Source organism: Acomys minous (genome assembly GCF_964271855.1).
Source record: "Acomys minous genome assembly, chromosome: 4".
NCBI lineage: Eukaryota > Metazoa > Chordata > Mammalia > Rodentia > Muridae > Acomys > Acomys minous.
This window is the reverse complement of record NC_140486.1, coordinates 85269775-85292180: the sequence shown is the minus strand read 5'-3', so window position 1 is coordinate 85292180 and position 22406 is coordinate 85269775. Positions and strand designations below refer to the sequence as shown.

Below are 22406 nucleotides of genomic sequence, written 5' to 3'. Positions count from 1 at the left end.
TGTTTATATGGTAGATTACATTTATCAATTTACATATGTTGAACCATCCCTGCATCTCTGGGATGAACATTGTCAGAAACATAAAGATAAGTCATAGAGCTTTGCTTGACAAAGTTACAGAGACCTCCAACTGCCCAGCATGGTCTCTAGACATCCAGAGCAGCTGTTGAGGCTTTGCTTGGCAAAGGTCCAAAGATCTCCAGCTGATCACTACTGCCCTTAAATATTATGTATGGTCCAGGAGTGATTTTGCCTAAAAACTACTTTGAAATCTACCTTTGCTCCTAAAACTGTCTTTCTCTTTACTTCTTAGCCCCCAATGAAATTTACAGTGGAAAACTTTTTCCCACAGAGAATGTTGAGAGAAGGCATCTGGCCAAAGGCTTAAGACAATATGAGAGATTTTGGCTCTGACTGTGAGCACTCAGGCATAAACTGCTTGAAAGAAAGTTAGGACCTTGACAAAACAGTACCTGGCTAGATGCTGTTAGCTGTAGAAAAGTTTCTTTAGAATTGCTTTGAAAGTAATAGAAGGGGGGCTTGGAAGATCATGCTTTACAGATATTTTACAGTAGAGGACCCCTTGCAGTTAGTTTAGGCTTGGATAACACATCTGTTGGTTTGGGACTGGAAATAAGTCAAATCTTCTCTGTGTTAAAACATTTAGTTCAAGCTATGTTGCTATGACAATCATGTAAACACAATGGCTCTAGCCTGGGGAAATTGGATTAAATTTTCCCAAGTATTTTTAAAGAAATAATAATCAAGTCATGCTGACCATTGCTTCAAAGTCAATTGTTGTATGATTTATTGTAGATTATATAGAACTGTTTGTGCTTTTTTTTTTTTTTTTTTAGATAAGGTTTCCCTGTGTAGCTTTGGCTGTCCTGGACTAACTTTGTAGACTAGGCTGGCCTCAAACTCACAGAGATCTGCCTGCCTCTGCCTCCCTGAGTGTTGGGATTACAAGTATGCATCACTATGCCTGGCCCTTTTCTTTCTTTCTTTCTTTCTTTCTTTCTTTCTTTCTTTCTTTCTTTCTTTCTTTTTCTCTTGGTTTTATGAGACAGGGTTTCTCTGTGTAGCCTTGATATCTTGGACTCACTTTGTAGACCAGGCTGGCCTCAAACTCACAGAGATCCATCTGCTTCTGCCTCCTGAGTGCTGGGATTAAAGGCATGCACCACCATGCCCCAGCTGTTTGGTAGAATTCTTGCCCTGGCCTTTTTTATTTGAATAGAGGTTATAGGTCTGTTTAAATTGTGTATCTGAGCTTGATTTAACTTACTAAGTAGTATGTACTGAGAAAATTATCCATTTCTTTTAGATTTTCTAATTTGTTGGAATAGAGATTTGTAAAGTATGGAAATGATTTTCTGGGTTTCCTTGGTATCTGTTGTTATGTACTACTTTTCATTTCTGATTTTGTTAATTTGAATATTTTCTCTCTGCCTTTTAATTAATTTGGATAATGGTCTGTCAATCTTATTGATTTGCTCAAAGGATTAACTCTTTGTTTCATTGATTCTTTGGTTTTTTGTTTACTTTGTTTTGCTTTTGTTTGTTTGTTTCTATTTCACTGATTTCAGACCCTAGTTTAAGTTTTGCATTCTTCTCCTTTTGGGTGTGATATTTCCCCTTTTTATTTTAGAGCTATCTGGTGTGCTGTTAAGTTACTAGTAGATCTCTGCATTTTTTTTCTTTTAAACATAGGCACTTAGTGCTATGTACCTGCCTCTTAGAATCCCCTTTATTCTGTCCCATATGTTTGGGTATATTGTGTATTGGTTTTTATTTAATTCCAGAAAGTCTTTAATTTCTCTTAATTTCTGTATCAATCCATTTTTCATTCAGAAATGAGTTGTTCAGTTTCCATGGAGGTCAGATCCATGGTGGTAAGATATGCTACAGGGTGTTATTTCAATTTTATTGCATCTATTGAGACTTGCTTTGTGTCTGTGTCTGTGGTTAGTTTTAGAGAAAGATCAATTGAGGTGCTGAGAAGAAGGTCTTGTGTTTGGGTGAAATGTTTTGTAAGTATCTGTCAGGCCCATTTGGTTTATGCTTTCAGTTAGCTCTAGGATTTCTCTGGTTAGTTTCTGGCTAGATGACTTGTCTATTGATGAGAGCAGGGTAGTGAAGTCTCCCACTTACAGTGTGTGAGGTTACCATGTGATTTAAGCTGTAGTAGGGTTTCTTTTTCAAACTTGGGTGCCCGTGTGTTTGGTGCATAGATGTTAAGAATTACAATATCCTCTTGGTGGATTTTTCCTTTGATGAGTATGTAATATCCTTCCCTATCTCTTCTGATTAGTTTTGGTTTGACGTTTATCTTGTCAGATATTAAACTGGTTTTACCCAATTACTTCTTAGGTCCATTTGCTTGGGATATGTTTTTCTATACTTTTACCCTGAAGTGCTATGTATTCTTGATGTTCAGATATGTTTCTTGGCTGCAGAAAAAGGAAGGCTCCCATTTTCCATTCATTGTTAGTCTATGTTTTTTTGCAGGGAATTGAAACCACTGATGTGGAGAGATATTAATATCCAGTGATTGTTGATTACTGTTATTTTGTTGTTGGTGTTGGTGGTGACAGTGCCAGTGGCAGTATGTGTGTGCCAGTGTGTGTGCACATTTCTTTTGATTTTCCTGGTCTGGGATTATTTATTCCCCATGTTTTCTTTGAGTAGTTAACTTCTTTAAGTTGGAGTTTTCCTTCTAGTACCTTCTTTGAGGCTGGACTTGTAGATAGATATTGCTTAAATTTGGTTTTATCATGGAATGTATTACTTTCTCCATCTAGTCTGGGGTGGCATGTGTGGTCTCTCAAGGTCTTCAGCACATTCATCTAGGCCTTTTTGGCTTTTAAGAGTTTTCACTGAGAAATCAGGTGCAATTCTAAAAGGGCTCCCTCTATGTGTTAGTTGGTTTTTTTCCCTTTCAGTTTTAAGTTATCTCTCTTTGTTGTGTATGTTTAGTGTTTTGATTATTATGTGCCAAGGGGGCTTTCTTTTCTGGTACAGTCCATTTGGTATTCTGTATGCTTCTTGTAACTATATAGGCATCTTATTCTTTAGGTTAGTGAAATTTTCTTCTACGATTTTGTTGAAAATATTTTCTGGGCCTTTGAGCTGGGTTTCTTCTTCCTCTATTCGTATTATTCTTAGGTTTGGCCTTTTCATAGTGTCCCAGATTTACTGGATGTTTCATGCCAGGAGTTTCGTTTTGTTTTCTTTTATTAAGGTATCTATTTATTCTATCATGTTTTCAGTGCCAGAAATTCTGTCTTCAATATCTTGCATTCTATTGGTGAGATATGCCTCTGAGGCTCCTGTTCAAGTTTCTATATATTTTAAAAAAGATTTATTTATTTAATGTAATGTATGAGTGCTCGCTCTATCTGCATGTACACATGCATGGCAGAAAAGGGCACCAGATCTCACTATAGATGGTTATGAGCCACCATGTGGTTGCTGGAAATTAAACTCAGGACCTCTGGAGGAGCAGCCAGTTCTCTTAACCTCTGAGCCATCTCTCCAGCCCCCAAGTCCCTATATTTTTAATTTCCATACTCCCCTCAGTTTGGGCTTTCTTTATCGATTCTATTTTTACTTTCAGGTCTTGAATGGTTTATTAATTTCCTTCCACTATATGTTTGTATTTTCATGTATTTCACTTCAACAGATTTCTTTAAGGGATTTATTCATTTCCTCTATAAGGGCTGCGATCATATTCATAAAGACTGTTTTAAGGTCTTTTTCTTGTGCTTCAGCTATGTTGGAATACTCGGGGTTTGCTGAGGTAGGGTTGTTAGATTCTGTGGACGCAGATTGTCCTGGCTGTTGTGTGTTTACACTGGCATGTAGCCCTCTGGGATTGGGAAGATTGTAATTCTAGGTGCAGCATCTGGTCTTGTGTTTGTCAGGTGGGTGTTTTGTTCCTTGGTTTCTGTTTCCTCTCTGGTTCTGTGGAGTGTGTGGTGGCTGTGTGTTTCCTGGAGTCCCGATAGGTGTGGCCCTTGGAGGTTTCAGGTAAAATGTGCTTCTGGGTACTGGGAGCCGACACTTAGGCTAGAGATGTGCTGGGTGATGGCATAGGGGGCCCACAGGAGGGAGGAAAGCAGAGGGTTTCACCAGGACCTGTTTATTCCCCTGAGAATTGGGGCAGAGAGTGAGGAGAGCTCCCAGCAGAGGGTCTGCTACAGAGCTGGGCATGAGGCTGGGGGATTGGACTGACAGGGATGGAGGGAGAGGTGAAGATCTGCAGTGAGCCTGCCTGCTTCCCTGGTCAGACTGGCCTGTGGGTTCCCAGAGAATGCTTGTTGGCATTGGAGCATGGGATAATGCAACAAGTTGGGGGATGGAAATTAGAAGGGCACGGCCTGTGGGATCCACTGGAGATGAGGAAGTCTGCAACAGATGTTCTGCAGCAGAGCTGGGGATGAGGCTGGGGAAGTGGATTTGGAAGCTCTGCAGTCAGCCTATGTGCTTCCCTTGCAGGTGTCTCTTTCCCTTTTATAATCGAGGGAACCGAGGCATAGAAAAGTTCAAGAATGGCTGTAAGGTTTAGTGAGTGGCAGGCTGGCGTTCAACCCTAGTCAATCTGGGTCATTTGCCCTTTGATTTTTGAGGGGTAGAACCTGTATTTAATTTTCCATGTGCTTTTTTTTTTTTTTTACTATCTAATCCCCATTTGTCTGGGTTTGTGTGCTCACCATAGTGTTTCTTATGGGTTTCAGATTGCAAATATCCCTCAAAAGCCATGTGTTAGGGGTTCGGTTTCCAACCTGTAGCACTTCTGGAGACAGTAGAACCTTAGGAAGTAGGGAAGATCTTAGGTCACTGGGGGAATCTCTTGAAGGGGATATTGACATATTATAGCTTCCCTCAATCCACTTACTCATGTTCTCATTCTCTCTCTCTCCCTCCACCCTCTCCCTCCCTCTGTCTCTCTCTCCCTCTCTCTGTCTCTCTGTCTCTCTCCCTCTCTCTGTCTCTCTGTTTCTGTCTCTCCCTCTCCCTCCCTCCCCCTCCCTCTCTCTCCCCCTCTCCCTCCCTCTCTCTCTGTTTCCTGGTCACTATGGAGAGAGCAGGTTTGCTTCACATTCACTCTGTACCATGATGTCCTTCAACCACGAGGTTCAAAGAAATGAATCTAAGTGACCATAGACAAAAATGCAGAAACTGTGAGCCAAGATAAAGAAATCATCCTTGTAAGTTGTTCAGCTCAACCATTTTGTCACAGCAATGGAATGCTGATTAATGCATATTTAAAACCATTATTTGTCAAAGTTACCCGAAACTCCAACATCATCAAATTTTAAGGCCCCTTTTTGCTCAGAGGCATTTATTGGTGACTCTGATTTCATGGGTCTTGGTACTCTGTGTCCCTTTAGTTTTCCTCCTCTGTTGCTTGTAAATCTAACCTCTAAGTGCTGAAGTCAATGCTTTAACTTGTCCCAATTTATCTGTCCTTTTTTATAGGTGACTTTATTCAGTTTCATGGCTTTACTGCTTGTGCCTTCCAAATGAATGTCTTCATTACAGAACCTCACTCCCAAGCTTTAAGCAGATTTATTTCTCTTTATCTCTCCAATTGGCTGTCTGATAAACACCTGGATCTCATCCACAGCTGCTTCTTCTTCTTCTTCTTCTTCTTCTTCTTCTTCTTCTTCTTCTTCTTCTTCTTCTTCTTCTTCTTCTTCTTCTTCTTCTTCTTCTTCTCCCTCCTCCTCCTCCTCTTCCTCCTCCTCCAAGATTTCTCTATGTCCTGGAATTTACTCCATAGACCAGGATGGCCTCCAACTCAGAGATCCACCTGCCTCTGCCTCCAGCACTGGGGATAAAGGCCCCGCCCCCCACAGCACAGCTTCTTCTCTTCCCTCAAGTATGTGTGTTCTTTTCCCATAATGCATCATCATCCTAGGAGAGTTGCCGTTATTCAGCTCATGCTAACAATTCAGAAGTAATCCTTCAGTGCCTCCTTCCCTTATGCTCTCTCTGTGGTAGTCATGAACATGCAGCACAGGCCACTGTGCTCTGGAACCAATCCCCGTGCTCCCTCCAGCATACTAAGGCACACTCTTTTTTTTTTGTCTTATAATATAGCCCATCTTAGCCTGTAACTTAGTATGTGGCTAAGGCTGATCTATCAAACTTAAGATCATCCTCTTTGCTCAGTCTCCCACATCTGGGTTTACACATGTGAGTCACCACGCTCGGTTTGATGCTTTCTAGGAACTGCCTCACAAGTGCAGCTTCCCTAGCCTTCCTTTCCTGGCCTCTGCAGGGCTTAAACTTGCACCCAGTTAACCTCGCTTGGGTCTTCTTAGCTGCCTCCCTAGCCTTCCCTCACAGGTGTTTGCTCAACAAGTCTCTTGCATACCTCAGCTGATCCTGTCGTCTGATGTTTGCTCAGAGGACCTGAACTAATCGCCATCATGGCTGATCCACTGGTAGTTTTCACATCGTTTCTGTTCCCTGGGTATATTAGCTGCACGAATCCACCCAGTTTTCTCTGTAGTCCTCACAAGTCAGGGAGGAGCGACAACTCTTCTCTTGATTACTACAACAGTTGATTGATTTAATTTTATGCCTTTCCAGTTTATTCTCACTTTGGTACATCGGCCCCCACCACCACCACATTCCCTGCTTCAGCCTTGTTAATAGTTTTCTATTACGTTTACTCTAAGACAAACTCTAGAGCTACAGACGTTTTAACTGTGATCCCACCGCTGTAGGCCTATAATCCCAAGGCTCAACAGGAGGAGAATGAGCTCCAGGTTGGCCCGATTGACAAAGCAAAACCCTCTTTCAAAAAAGATTAAAAAAAAATCTGGTTTCTGACAAACTCTTTAAATTTGTTTCTCCCACCTTTCCCTATGTCCCGATACCTACCTGGCTCCAGCTTCCTTTCTTTCTACAAATTTCTAAGTTCTTTTGTGCCCCAAGGCCTTTCCAGTTGGTCTCTCGCTTCCATAAGTATTATTACCGAGTCTCTTCAGGAAGGGAACACATTCTCATTTTCAGCTCTCAGTTTGAAGTCCTCATCCGCAATCGGTGAGGGAATCTGCATCCAAGCTATCATCTCAACCCAACATTGCTCTGAGGCAGCTGTTACTCTCAATAACTATTTTGATTACTGTTTGTTTTTCCCACTTAAAAAAAGAAAAAAGAAAAGAAAAAAAAAAGGCAATTTATGGCCCACAGGCAGCCATTTAGGTTTTCTATACCCCATGATCGAACAATAGCTACTACATATTTTAGTGTTAAAAAAACCTTGCATATTTTGAAGAAGAATTTTCCTGATCCATGCAATATGAACACTTAACTTCACTGCCCATATAAAGCCGAACTACAATAATGCTCAGTTTTTTCATTGCCTATGTCTGCTTTCAAACTACATTAGCCAAGTTGATGTGCTGTACTTTAAAGGCTTGCAGAAAGTTTTTTTTTTTTTTCTGACAAGATTGGTGAAGCAAACCTATGTATGTGTCTATATGGGCTTTTCAAGAAAGGAGTCACTGTTGGGGGAATGACTCACTTTGATTTTCCTGGCATCATTCTGTGGGTTGGGTCTCACGGTGGGAAAAAAGTAAAAGGAAAGGCAACAGAACCACCTTTGCTTTCCCACTGCTCATAATGTGAAGTGCTCTGCCCTGCCACATGGTCCCTGCCGTATGAACTGGCAGCCTTGAAACTCCAAGCCAAAATAAAACCTTGCTCCTCTAAGTTGTTTCTGTCAGGTGTTTTGGTCACAGTGATGAAGGGTACAAAATGTAAACTAGTGACATTGTCTCGACCAGTGCTCCACTCTCTGTGCCTGGTCCCTACCCTGTGAGAAATCAGGACAGCTTGAATAAATCAAGATTCCATAGGCGAAGGGCAGGCAGCCTTACCTTCTCACGTCTTCCCTCCTAAGACATTTAAAGGGGCCTTGGGAATCTAGTATGGACCTGATTAGTGGAGTGCCTGGAAAACAGGACTGTTTCATTCATCTCGAATGGCATGTTACTGTTATTAAGAAGAAATTAAATAGTTCTACAAGGGACTTACCACAGTGCCAGGTGTGCAAGAATGTTGAATGAATGTTTGTCCTTGCCTCTTCAGTTTTCCTTCCTGTGACAAGACTAAAACTACCACCCTGTGCTGATGTATGACATTTCCAAAGATCTAATAAGAAATATTTTGGGAAACCAACCACCACCTTTTACAGCAGCCATAAGACTAAATAAAAATACCGTGTGCAAGAGCTTTGTAAAGTCACAAACGATGCGGATGGCTATAGCCAAGTTCTAAGTATCAATGGAGAAGCTTTTCCCCTGGGCTGGAAAACATCCTCCTCCTGGAAGAGGAGGGTCAAGGCGGGGCCGAGACTCTCAGGGAAGTTCTGGAATGTTCTTGGGGGCGTGGCCACCACCGTCCCGGGGGGTGGGGGCGGGCCCTTGCGGCGAGCTGCGCGTCGGGGCCGCACGGGGGCGACGCGGGGTTGCTGCGTTCCCACCAGTCGTGGAGCGTCGGTGTGGGCGACGGCACTTCCGCGTCCGGTCCCGCGGCGTCGGGCGGCTGCGCCGAGGGCCTGGTGGCCGAGGTCAGTAGGCGGTCGCCGCTCCGCCCGTCGGTGGAGGAACCGGACGCCGGGTGGGTGGCGGGCCCTGAAGCCTTGGGTTGGGGGGGCGCGTCTCGAGGGAGGCCCCGGCCGGCCTCTCGGATGACACGGGCGCCTCCAGGTCCGTGTGGACCGAATTGGGGTCCGCTGGTCCAGGGAGACCCGGGCGGGGCCTTAAGATCCCCACCCTTCCTGGGTTTGTTCCGGTGAGGCGGAGGGGCGTGAGCCGCTTGAGCTGTGTTACTTAAAGTGGAGCGGGCGCGCCCAACCCTGCCCGCCGCTCAGACTTTCTGAGTCAGACCCTTCTCTGAGTCTGGACCTTTTTAGCAGACAGTCGTGCGGGAACCTTACCTTCACACAACAGAGGCCGCAGTGGCTGCATCCGAGGAGAGCATCACAGGAGGCTGGCCTTGGGCTGTGGTCCCCACATGGCAGCTGAGAGTGAGCGAAGGACCTAAGTTAGGAGCCCTAGAGGTGGAACCGTGCTAAAGGGATGGTGTGTGGGCGCATCCTAGAGGGAGGGTCACCTGGCCGCCCTGGATTCTGATTGGCTCCACCGCTTACTAACAGGCAAGTCTGTGTGGACACCGCACACACCAGTGAATTCCCCTCCCCCTTCCCCCCCCCCCCCCGTGTTCCCATGTGTCAGCGGGGACAGTAATTCTTGTATGATTAAAAAAAATGTCTGTTGAGTGTCCTTACACAGTGTCTCGTACACAGTAAGCATTCAGTAAATGGGAGTTAGCGAGAATGACACTGCCCTGGCTTTTCTGTGGTGTATGGGCAAAGAAAAAAAAAGAAAGAAAGAAAGAAAGAAAAAATAGAGAGTAAACACATGTGTGTTAAAACCTGAGTAAGAGTTTGTGCAAGGATTCCAACTTTGCACAGAAAGGTCTTGTAAGAAACAAGGCTTTTCTGGGAGCATGGAAAAGTAGCCTCCTAGGGAGCAGGTGATTGCAAACTCTGTGAACCTGTTTGGCCCTGTGCCTCTTGCTTGATGGGAGTGCTGCCTCCAGGTCTTTAAGGCTGAAAGGGGTCACACCAGTAATTGGTTCGGGAGGCCTGAACCTTGTTGGGTTGCTGATGGATTTTGTCTGTCGGCCTTCCTCGGATTCTAGTGGTCCCCTCCCATTTTACTGGCATATGGTGAAGTTGGTGCCTCTGGTGAAGGTCCAAGAGCCGGACCACTGACAGGGTGTCATCTGTAGATCTAGAACAATCTGGCTACCTGTATACATAGACTTCACTGGGGACATTTGATTTATTTTTGTGCCTATGGGTGTTTGGCCTGCCTGTGTGTCTGTGTGCGGTATACATGCAGTGCCCACAGAGGCCAGAAGGGGGCATCAGATCACTTGGAACTGAAGTGACAAGACTGTTGTGAGCCATATGGTACTGGGAATTGAACCTGGGTCTTTCATGAGAAAAGCCACGGGCTCTTAACCACATGGCCTGCTTTCTCTAGCCCTTGATATAAATAGAATTCTGTATTTATATAATTAACTACAACTTAAGTTATTCCCAGTTTTTACTTCGTTTCTTTAATCTCCAAAGGTAATTTTAAGTTCCTCAGTGTATACCTTAAGGGGAATTTTGTATGATCATGTACAGTTGGTCATTTTCTGTATATTTAGTCTGTGCAGCGTGCACTATTTGCATGGGTTTCCTTAATTCCCCGGAGATCTTTAGACCACTGCCGCCTCCATTTTATAGATAAGGAAGCAAGAAAATGAAGACAAGCAATTTACCCAAGAACCCAGAGATCCTAAGTGGGAAATCTCTGCAGCTCCCCGTGTTCCACACGGATCTCTGCGGTCTAGATGGTTCCTTTAGGCTTGTTGAAAACACCGGCGTGCCAAGGGGCACAGGCATGGCTTGCCTTTGCCTTACAGGTGCGTGCCCGGCCATGCATTATCCCGCATAATTCTTTAAACAGTCATTTTTATCAGCTGTGACTTACAATTACTGGATACTTACAAATCTTCAGACACAGATTCCCCCAACTCAGCATATCTCAGAGGTCTTTCATATCACATGAAATAGAATCTATTTAAATGATATTAAAATGTATCTGTCTTATCCATTTGTTTTCATCAAGGTCAGTGGTTTTTGTCTTGCTTTTCCAGAGTTCTGGGACTATGGTTGTTTGGAAGTTCCCGAAGGCGTAAGGTGACCTGAGGGAGCGATGGCAGGCCCCGAGGCAGAAGTGCTGGATATTCTTCGGCTGAACGTGGGCGGCTGCATTTACACGGCGCGGCGGGAGTCCCTGTGTCGCTTCAAGACCTCCATGCTGGCGGCCATGTTCAGTGGCCGTTTCCCTCTAAAGACAGACGAGTCCGGTGAGTGTGCAAAGTCTGGAGCACGAGTGTGAGTTTCATTCACGTGGGGGCCTGTTTTACATTCCTTTTGATTTTCTTAATTGTGTTGGAATGTATTAGCCTACTAATTACTGAGCTCATTAGGTACATAGAGAAATTAAATACCGGTTTCTAAAATTTGTCGTGACTGTTTTAAAAGTAGACAAAGAAGTGGGATGCTCTAAAGGCCAAACCGTGACCTATTATGGGGATTCACTGCCCTTTGAAAGTCTTTGCTTTCATGTGACCTTATGGATGATGGTGTTGAGGCTGATTCCATTCTGTGCTCTGGTTTTGTTTCCTAATGCTGCTCTTCTAGACACCGAGAGAGAGAAGATGAGTGTGCATTGCTGCAGGAAAGACAGAGGGCGCTGGAGTGAGGCTTGGGCTACCAACCATCATACCAAAGCCTCATTCTGCTTAGTTGTGCTACGGTGTCGTAATAAAACTCTTTCATCATATGCAATGCCGGCATACATTTCCTGTTCTTAAAAAGGACTTTCAAAATTTTGTTTTTGGGGTAGGACCCCACAGTGTTGCCCAGGCTGGCTTTAGAACTCACAGCAGCCCTCCTGCTCTTACCTGCGTGCTGGAACTATGGGACTGTGTTACCACTCCAACAGCAGTTCTTCTTTTTTTTAAGTGTATATTCTCACACTCCAAAGGGATTAGCCCACTTCCAGCTATAGCACACACCTAGCGCTAGAGATCTCAGACATGTGTTGGGGCTGACATTCAAACAGTAGGCTTAGGAAGAAGCCCAAATACTCTTGTGCTGTGAACCACACATGCTGTCCTGGTCCAGCCATGCTGAGGTCAGAGATAAGGGAACCACACATGCCGTCCTGGCCCAGCTGTGCTGAGGTCAGGGGTTAGTGGAACCACACATGCCGTCCTGGCCCAGCTGTGCTGAGGGCTAAGTATCTTTCCTTACTGAGCTTTTTCAGTTCACTATACTGGGATGATAGTGATGGCATCTGAAAAGCCAAGTGGAGCACATTTTACTGTGTGGGGCTGAGAATACAGGTTCCCCCACTAAGACACACGGCTGTGAAGACCTACTTTGACCTCTTATGAATCATCCTATGAATCTGCACAACTGTTTTGGAACTGTTTTCTAGGGGCGTGTATTATTGACCGAGATGGACATCTGTTCAAATACATTTTGGACTATCTCCACGGGGAGGTGCAGATGCCCTCAGACGAGCAGACGCGAGTGGCCCTGCAGGAAGAGGCTGACTACTTTGGCATCCCTTACCCGTACAGCCTGTCTGACCACTTGGCCAATGAGATGGAGACATATTCTTTAAGGTCAAATATAGAACTTAAAAAGGTCTTGACATTTTCTCAAGTTTTAAAATACATATTTATTATGCACAAAGCAATATGTTATTGTTGCAAATATGATATTTTGCATAGCGTATGATGTCACATACACCAAGCATAAGGCAGTTTGTAATCAGTTTTTAACGCGTTTCTTAATCACTTATACTCATTCTTAAAGGCCGAAATTAATTTTAAGAAAAAGATTTAATTAAGCTTATCTACCTCACTGAAGATGTAACGCTTTTTGATTCTTTTTAGTAGAACTTTTCTTCTGAATTTGTTTTTGTTTTGAGACAAGGTCTTACTATATAGCTGTGGCTGGCCTGGAGCTGGCTATGTAGACCAGATTGGCCTTGAACTCACAGAAATCCACCTGCCTCTGCTTTCAGAGTGCTGGGATTAAAGACATATACTTGGATTCCATAGTACGTTTTTAAATTAGAGAAATATTATCATTAATGAGGGTGTAAGGGTAATTTGTTTACCAAGATAACTTGTTTTATGTTTTATGCTAAGTAATAACCTCTTACTGATTTAGTGAGAATAGCAGTTTGCCAAGTTAAGACATGGTGAGTTCACTTTGAGATCAGAAAGCATTTTAAAAAGACATTTCTATTTTATATCACATTTAAAAGATCTTTACATGACGTGAAAAGCTTTGTTATTTATGCCCTATTAACGGATATTGTATTAGTTGGTATTTAGCACATAGGAAAATTATTTCTGTAGGTAGTTGTTTTGATCCTGAAAATTGATAAGAGTTGATTGGAGCTTTAGAGTTAGTTGGCTGTCAGTTCAGAAAGCAAACCAATGGATGGTTGGTTATTAGGAGGCAGCACAAAATCCCTTTTAGGCCTTTGCATGGGTGTCGGGCTCTGCTACTCACATTTCAGACATTTGATTGCCAAGTGGTAGTCCTGACGAGGCTCCTTCCCCGACGGCAGACTGCAGCTAAGGCATCGCTGGAGGAGTAGGGGCTAGTGCTCGGCTCCTGAGTGCCAGCGCTGTAGCCTGTGGCTCCAGGCCACAGTAAAGACGGATGAAGTGTGGCTGCACTGGTTCCAGCAGCCAGCGGAAGCTCATTTCAGTTGTGGTTTGTATGGCACTGTAAACGGTGTGTGGAGCATCAAGAAATGCAGCCCGGTCCTCACCCTGTAACAGTTTATAGTGTAGTTTGGAATTCTTACAGGTCACACAATGTTAAAGATCAGTAGAGCAGTTATTTAGAATATTAAATGGAAGTGCAAGACATGTGAGGCCCTGGCTTCATTACTGCTCTCCAAGACACCAGGACCTGTCAGTGGACAGAGCAGACAGAGATGCTTGTCCTGAGGGCGTTTGGAACAGCAGCACCATTCCTCCCAGGGGAGGAGCCCCTGCTGTGGGCCCCTTGTGTTGTCACAGCTGGACTTGCTACGTGCTGTGCTGATAGACAGCTAGTGTGTCTGCCTTCTGCATTAGCTCTGAATGCAGAGTATTGGGCCTCTTCTCTTGTTCACTGTCACAGCTGCAGGACCTGAGTGCCCGGCAGGTAGTGGGTGCTTACTGTGCGAGCTAACAAACGACCTAAGTGTGGAGATGCCAGATGAGTTGCGACGCTAGCTGGGCCGCACCATGGCCACCCTGCCCTATAGGAGAGCACGGTCATTTGATTAATTCATAGTTTGGAATTAAACGTAAGGACTGGCTGTGGAGCCACCTAATAGAAGAAATGGAGGTTGAGTGAGAAGTTTGAGAAAATATTCTGAGGAAAGAGAAGATCTACCTTTAGTTATTATATGAAGATTATAAAATTAAAAGTGATGATGGCAAGTGAGAAGAAGGGATAAGAGAGAAATTCTGTTTGGAAAAGTATTCTCTCTAAATGAAGAGTTGTTGAGGTTTTTTGTTAGTTTTCTTTTTGTTGTTTTGTAAAGGAAGAGCCTCCCTCCAATTAATTTATTACATTTATGTTTATAAACTAAATTAAAATTCATGATTCTTAAAAATTTTTCCTTGTGACCAGCTCAAATTTTAGCTGTGAATGAAAGTAATTTAGCACACATATCGTTTAACTTGATAATTAAATCTAGGTTTCTATGTATGTGTTTGCTTTAGGCTTTAGCAGACTTCTGCGGTTCCTATGGCTTAGTTTGCAATAAACCAACGGTGTGGGTTCTCCACTATCTTAACACATCGGGTGCGAGCTGTGAGAGCAGCATTATTGGTGTCTACGCCACCAGAGCGGACGGGACGGATGCCATTGACAAGCAGCTGGGAGGAAGGATTCACAGTAAAAGCATTTTCAAAAGGTACGTTCAAAACTCAGTGTGAAGAAGAGCAAAACAAAGGCGCGGTATCTCCTAACAGTTTAAGGAACTGTTATTGAGTGAAATACTGTGCTGGACTGTGAGAGGCTGCGGGCGAGGCTCAGGGGACAGAGCCCTGTGCTGTGGCAGGGCTGCCTCGGGAGCAGGTGAGTGCTAAGACCTTTGCACAGAGACCTTAGCTCTGGGCCTTTTGCAGAATGAGGAACAGTGGTTCTCAGTGTGGGAGCCTCAAGCCCTTATGTGCTAAAAGGAAGAAGAGCCACCTGCCTGGTATCTCCCCCAGACCACAGTGTGGGGTACCAACCTAGAGTCACCAGGCCCACTGAGTGACCCGGGCCCGACTGTTGTTCCCAGCTGCTTTCAGATTTGGGCTTCTGTGATGTAGCATGTTAAATTCTAAAAGCTTGTCCTCTTACGATGTTTCTGTAAACTTACCTGTACTGGTCAAGTCACTTAGCACGTTTCTGTCTTCCATTTATTCTGTGGGAGACTGAAGTGTGGGGCATATACTAGGCAAGACCCACACCCACATAGTCTTGCTTTTCAGGTGACTGGAAGTATTGTCATTTCTGAAAACTTTATAGACGATAATCTACAAAAGACATCCAAGCCCCTGGTATGATGATAGGAAAATGTCATCAGAGCAGGATCTTTCCTAACTAGAGTTAGCTGGCATTGTTTTGTTAGTTTTGTTTGTTTGTTTTTTGAGACAAAGTCTCACTATATAGTCTTGGGTGGCCTAGAACTCATATCTGCCTGCCTCTGCCTCCCAAGTCCTGGCATTAAAGGTATGCGTCACTATGCCCAGCTATATAGAAATGCTTTAACATTTAAAAAAATATTGATATATCTTCATGTTGTGGAATTGACAAATACTACTATTGAAAGGAGACCAAGTTTAACTTAAAGTGTGATGTGGTTTGTGAGTCATAGAGGAACAACTTGGTCTGAGGTATTTTCTCCTTCATTATCAAGTATTTACTGAGTGTGTGTTAGCTGGATATACATAGACACATTCACATATAAATAGTAGATTTTCATTACATTTTTGCAATGTTTCTAGAGAGGCGGGGAATAATGTTCAGTACATTTGGAGCTATTACTCTGTAGCCGAGTTGAAGAAAATGATGGATGCCTTTGATGCTTGGGAAGGAAAAGGTACAGTGCAAACCTTTCATTTCATGGACACAGGTGGACACCCTCCCCCCTTTAGTGTGTGAGACGAGGTCGTCTGCTGTAGCTCAGGTTGGACTGGAGCTTGCCGTGTAGCTGGCCTGGGATTTGGGCCAGTCCTCCTTCTCCTGCCTCATATACAATCCCGCTGGGATTGTAGGCTTGCCTCACCATGCAATCAGTCCTCAGCCCACTTTTCCTTAATAATACTAAGTGTAAATGGGCATCTCTCTTCCTTTCTCCACATCCCTTGTTTTGTCCCTCTCTGCCCCTTCATCCGCCCCCTCTTTCTAGGAGTGTATGTTTTAGCAGCAGTGACAGCAGTCTGTCACCATGAGGTGATGACTGAGGCAGTTTTCATGAGTTGCTGTGTTTATTTATGTACTATTTATTTATGATTCAGGGACTTCAAGCATGGTTCTCTTAGCTATGTGTACTTAACAGGTAAGAGTCTGTTTCGCCCTACTGTGTAGCTGGCAATGCTCTAGGAAGTGTGCTTCTGTACCGAGCAGGAGATGGAAGAAAAGGACGCTGCTGAGGGGCGGAGCAGGAGCAGGTGCTGGTCACCAGGCCAGATGACCAAGTGTAATTCCTGGAAGCCACATGGTGGAAGGACAGAACTGACCCCTTCCAACTTGTCCTCTGACCGCCAACATAGACTCTGCCATGTCTCTGTCCACACACATACAGAATAAAATCAGTGTTAAAAGAGAAAGGACTACAATGGAAAAGACTAGAATTGGTTGGATATGGTGGCTGCTCCTGTACTTTCAGCACTTAGGAGGCTGGGGCAAGAGGCTCATTGAGTTAAAGGCTAGCCTGGCCTATGTAGTGAGTTCTAGAGAAACCTGGTCTATAGCTAGCCTCTTTGAAACCAAAAATATTGGAATTAAAATGAACTGATGCATCCTGAATTATCATTCCTGATTTTTGGTTTAGGAATGAGTTTGATTTTCTGTTTTTGGGCTTGGCTCTGGGGATCTCCAAGTGAGCTATGTCTCCAGCCCTTGATTTTTATCTATCGTTTCTAGACTTTCTAGGTTATGTACAGTAAATGTGAAGTGTTTATAGGTTGGAAAGAAAAGGCAACAGTTGAGCATGATAACTCCAGCCGGTAATCCCAGCACAGGGCGGAGAGGCAGGATGGTGCCCAACTCAAGGCCAGTTGGCTGCACTGTGGAGCAGTCAGCTGCTCCAGAACAGCAGAGGCGAAAGGAGTTGCTTCAACAAACTGCAGTGACACGTCTACACGAGGAGTAGTACTTGGCAGTAAGGCGTGCAAGCACACGGTGCGCGCGCGCACACACATACACACACACACACACGCACGCATATGCATATGTTTATCAATATGTCAGTGTGGGTAAATCTTGACATAGCACATTAAAGAAACTAGACACAAAAAGGAAATTTTACCATAAATTTAACCTGAAAAAAATCAGGCAAACTTCATGGACTAGGTTTAGGTATACTTTTGTAATCGAATATACAACTTTAGGGATAGTGGTCAAATAGTTCCAGAATGTTGACCTTACTGAGAGTCACTGAGTTTTTGAGTATTGGATTTATCTGTTATATTGTAAATTTTATATGTCCAGTCTACTCAGGTAGTCATGTTTAACTAGAACTTTAATGATTAAAAAAGACACTGATGTCATTGTAGAGACTTAAAGGCTATTGCTGTTAAATTTTTCTTATTGAAGATTATTATTTGAGTGTGCGTGTCTGTGTATAATTTTTTATGAGTTTTTGACTGAAGTGAAGTCAGATGATGTGGACCGAGCTGGTTTGAAGTGTGTGCGCGTCAGTGGCGCCTGTTGCGTGCGCTCTGCTTAGCGGCCACCAGCGTCCAGTTCCAGCACATGGCCATCATCTCAGAGAGAACCCCAGTGCTCTCCCCCGTGTTCTCCTGCAGCCCCTCCTCACCCCAGTCCTTTCTGTCTCAGTGTCTACCTGTCCTGTGTGTTCCATCTAAATGGGGTCATAAAATAGGTGACCTTTTGTGTCCCGCTTCTTTCACTAGTGTAGTACCTTTCAGGTGCATAGGGATACATTTTTAAACTTTGAATCAGAAGTGTATCAGATTTAAAAAGTAGAATGAATTCAGCTAAAATCTTGGCTTGTTTATTATTAGATCATGTTATTCTTTTTTTAAGGATTTACAAAAAATTTTTGTGTGTGCGTGCCCACATGTACGCAGGTACCTGCAGAGACCAGAAACTGTTGTTCGATTGCCTTAGCGCTGGAGTTGCAGGCGTCTGTGAGCCGCCTGACATGGGTGCAGACTGGCTGCAGTCTCCTTCAAGAGCAGCAGGTGCTGCTGACCCCCCAGCCATAGCTGGTGACAGTGGTTTCCACGGTGATTTACAGATACACCTGATTTGATGGTCACAGTAGCCCAGTGCAGCAGGCAGAGCAGAGGCATGGCCAGCACTGTACACACCCTGTACGCTTGGGCCAGCACTGCGGCTGTCTGTGAAGCCCCAGAGGCTCTCAGGGCGCCTGGCGTGTTCTAGCATTTCATGTTTATTAACGTATTTATCCGTTTTTGGTCTATCACAGCAGTCATGTGGGGTACATACTGTGATGAGTAGTGTTTCACTGAGGAAATCGAACTTTAGGAGGAGAAAATAACTTTCCCAAGGTCACACTGATGAGTGACAGTGGGGTCCAGGTGCAGGGTCAGAGCCTGTGCCTTTAGCTGCGTACATTCACTCACTTGAGCATGCGGTTGAGCCGTTTTCTCAGCCAGTCAGCCATAGAGCCTTGGTTGGAAGCCAGCTCTTCTTGGACCCAGCCCATGAACTGTGTCACTCTGCTGTCCTGGATCCTCTGGGAAGCACTTCCTGTTTCTACTGTTCACATGTCTGCTTGTCACCGGAGAGGGGGCAAGCTATAGACAACATCTGGCCAGTCTTAGATGGCTGATTGTTTAGCTCTCTTAATTCTCTTTATCTTCAAGGTGTAAGCTACTGGCGTGTGCCTCATGAGCTGATAGAGTGCTGGACGTTGGAAGAACGGCCTTTACATGGAAGTCTGCGTCATATGGACCCAATTCGAAAGAGGTTATCTGTGATTATGTATTTTTAAAAAATCTGTAGATGATATTTTTGTCACCATCATGAAGGGGAAATTAACACTAACTCTTGACTATACTACACTTATTAATCACCTACATGAATATACATTAACATAAAAACACTGACCTCACACAAAAACAGGTAGCAAACCTGTGGAAAAGTAGGGATTGTACTCTGACTGGGTGTGGAGCGTGCTTCCATCAGGAGAGCGGCTGGAAGGACAGCCGTGCACTCTGGAGCGCTGTGCTAGGCGTTTTCTCCCACAGAAGTGAGATTCCAGGCTTTGTTGGCAGCAGTTAAAAAATTGACTTAAGCTTTACGACCTAAACTTTCCTGTGGCTTCCTGTTGGCACAAATACATCTTCACTTAATTTACTCCATGGCTGTGTGTTCAGCTATGTCTTATGTGGCTGTAAACTTGTATTTCTTTTCTAATGTCCCAATTTTATCATTAGCATCAGGCAGGTATTTTTGTTCCTCAATCACTTGTTCTGTATTTTGATTCATAATTGCAATTCCAACCTGCTTTCCTGCTTTTGCACTCTGGGTTGTTCAAAGGTTGTTTTTAGTAAACATGTCTTTGCAAAACAATTTATTTATTCAAAGACATTGTATTGTCATTATTCTGTCATTTGAAGCAGCAGCAAACGCTGAGTCTCAAGCACTGGCTCTCAACTGTGAAGTTTTTTTTTTTTTTTTTAATACTCCCCCTCCCTGAAATACTTAGCAAGGCTTGAAGCTTTTGCTTATGCTCTGTAGGGAGGGGCACTGGCACTTACCCTACTGGCCGCCTCCCCCAAATAAAGAATTATTTTACTGAAATAGTGATTGTACCAAGGTAGGGAGTCTTTGTGGTAGAGTCTAGTGAACACACAGACAGGAAACCAAGCAGGAATGGCTGATGGTGACGTCAGTGATCTTTTCTCTGGGATTCTGGGAAGCATCAGTTTTTATGCACAGACAAGATAACGAGAGCGATATATAATTAAGATGAGTAATGTTTTAAAATTGAGTATATTACATTATCATTCTTTGCTAGGTATGGAAGATTTCATAAAGTGAGACCATGAGTCTGTGTCCCAGGACAGGTGTCCCCATGTGCAGCTGTTTCTAGTTCTGTGGAGACCGGGTGCACTGGGAGGCTCGCTGCTCCATGTGTGTTCAGGAGCGTCCTGGGACTGGAGTGGGTGGACAATCAGGGTGGAGCAGGCAGGACTTCTGCAGTTCAGGTCAGTTTTGGCCATGATTTCCCTCTAGGCTCTTTATAGTGAATCGTCAGCTCAATTCAGGACTCTGAATGGTTTGTTCAATACTTCTCAGCTTCAGAGCTGACTATCCTTAACATGGGCGTGGCTGTTCTAGCAGTCTCCCCGAAATGTGTCTTGTGGACAACAGTGACTGGCAAACACAGCTGTAGCAGTTACACAGGCACCTCTGCTGAGGCTGCAGCCCTCTCTAGGGCAGTGTGGCTTGTAAAGCCCGAGTTGGAGGGTAGCATTTCTTTGGCTGTGGCTCTCCCTTTCTGCAGTTCTTTGGAGAAAGCAGTGAGTCTTCTTGATCACCATGTGCACCACAGCCGAGCTCTTGGGGAGAGAGAGGTATGCAGGCTAGCTCTCTCTCAGCCCCTCAGACGCTCCCTTGCTGAACTGTGTGGGATTTTAAGGTTCAGTGTGTAAAGCAACTGTAACAGTCTTTAGTAGACTTGCTACGTCAGAGCTGACCTTGGTGGGGCCAGGGAGAGCTGAGGTGAGTTGCTACTTAGAACGCTATCTATAAACATACTGCCTCTTTGTGTTAAGCCTGAATGCGAACTTGGGAGACCTTTTTTTATCGGTTACCAAAAGTGTAAGTGCTGAAGCAGAACGCGATTGTGTTTCCAGGCGGCTGATGGCCCTCGGTGAAGACGATGAAGATGTGAGCTGCAAGGCTGCTCCTAAACCTGTCAGATTCCTGGGCCCTTCCACAAGCACCCAGATTAAAGTCAAGAATTCTGCTTCAGTCAGAGTGTCACCGGCCAGTGCTGCCCAGATCTCCTCTCAGGCTGCAGTCAACTGCTCTAAAGGAAGCAGCTGCGGGAGGGCAGCCCCGTGCTCTGCAGCCACAGGGGTGTCTGGGTGTGCTCTGCCTTCCTCTGACACCCAGAGTGCAGAAAACCACTGCGCACAGCCACCTCCCACTAAGGTGCTCCTCTCTGACAAGAAGTCTCCTCCGCACCGAGTGATCAAGCTGAGGCGGACTCCGCTGTGTGTGGGGCCTTCCCTGCCCACCCCCTCAGCCCGGAGCCAGCCCTGCTCCCGCCAGCTGTCTTCTCCAGAGGCTTCCAGCACTTTGGGTGTGCAGACTGAGAACAGGAAAGACCAGCCTGGGGGATAGAGTGGACTGGAGACTGCCTGTGTGTCCCTCAGCTTCCAGCATGCTGATCCCAAGAGTGTTCTTGGTGGCAGAGAGGGAAGCCCGTGAGGGTTTTGGGGTTATTACAGGGAAAGTGAATGCCCGGGAGGTGGAGGAGAGGAGGGAGGCTGTAGTTGGGGTTAGTATTTACTTTGCATTTTCCTAAGGTTGTCTATGTGCAGTTTGGTTTCTAGTTTCTAATTTTAAGCTTTATTGAAATGGTTAATTGACATCAAGGCAACCAAGCAGTAAGACTCCCCTTTCTGCAGGTAGTGTTAGAGTCGCTCAGCCCCTGTTGTAATGTTATTCCTGCCGTCCAATGGCGGGAGCGAGGGCTGGGCACGTGCTCCCAGTAGATGGAGAGGCTGCCCATGCTGGCCACACTCAATGGCAGCCAGGAGAGGTCTCGGGGTGTGAACCCACAAGCTGCTCATAGTTTCTTACTCTCCAAAGACACCATGGGAAGAAGTGATGGTGAAGGGAAGAGTGTAATTAAAGATCAGACTTTGACTTTCAGTTGACTTGGCCATTTTCTTTCCAAGATTGGCACCTTACTTGCGTCTGTTAGCAGCTGTGTCTTTGTATCTCACAGGGGAGTTCATGTGGTAGGAGCTGTAGAACGGTTTTTGGAATGGTTAAAATACAGTATTTTACTTTGAACAGTGATGTTTTGAAGTACTTTGAAAAAGAGAAGTTAAATAAGTTTAACTTTTAAACTCAGCTTAATTTGTTCTTAGAAGTGACCATTGAAGAGTTCTGATTATACATTATGCTTTATGCATGCAATTTTCATATAACTTGAATTTAATATTTTTAAACAAGATACTTTGACTAATCTATTTTTTCATGACCATTGAATTGTGCGTGCTTTCTCTTACATATTATGTTTGGTATTTGGATTGTACATTTCTGCTTCCCATGTACTGTGCTTCAGTGTTTTTAAAAGTAGGTTCCTAGAGCAGGCTGCTCTTATTCAGATATTGGACACTGCTGTTGCATTGCTTTGGAAGAGTGAGGCGGGTAAACTCATGGTGTTTCTTTTTAATAAATAAAACATTTCCACAAAAAGGTGACCTTTTCTGTGACTACTTAATTAAACTTGGAGCCCTGTAACACTTTGAGAGCCTACTAATTTATGTAGGGTTCCTAGTCATGTCTCCAG

The 22406-nt window shown here is 44.4% G+C and overlaps 2 protein-coding genes across 8 annotated transcripts in view; one reads left to right on the top strand and one right to left on the bottom strand.

The window, feature by feature from the left end:
- The window catches only part of SGO2 (shugoshin 2), a 58957-nt gene extending 50624 nt beyond the window's left edge, over nucleotides 1–8333 (bottom strand). Inside the window, exon 1 of the mRNA XM_084778899.1 lies at nucleotides 8056–8333. The gene's annotated coding sequence lies outside the window, so the exon portion shown is untranslated. The remainder of the gene's footprint in view (nucleotides 1–8055) is intronic.
- A 137-nt stretch (nucleotides 8334–8470) lies between these two features.
- Nucleotides 8471–22317, top strand: KCTD18 (potassium channel tetramerization domain containing 18). Of its 7 annotated transcripts, none has more exons than XM_084778901.1 (8): nucleotides 8471–8590; nucleotides 8939–9178; nucleotides 10735–10947; nucleotides 12087–12298; nucleotides 14389–14582; nucleotides 15664–15758; nucleotides 18736–18838; nucleotides 20734–22317. In XM_084778901.1, the coding sequence occupies exons 3-8, from the start codon at nucleotides 10794–10796 to the stop codon at nucleotides 21224–21226; spliced, it is 1251 nt and encodes a 416-aa protein (XP_084635027.1). In that variant the 5' UTR covers nucleotides 8471–8590; nucleotides 8939–9178; nucleotides 10735–10793; the 3' UTR covers nucleotides 21227–22317. The 7 variants fall into 7 exon arrangements, with proteins under 7 accessions (XP_084635027.1, XP_084635028.1, XP_084635030.1 ...); XM_084778902.1 differs by having other exon boundaries at nucleotides 8936–9178; XM_084778904.1 differs by having other exon boundaries at nucleotides 8471–8640.
- The last annotated feature ends 89 nt before the right edge of the window (nucleotides 22318–22406 follow it).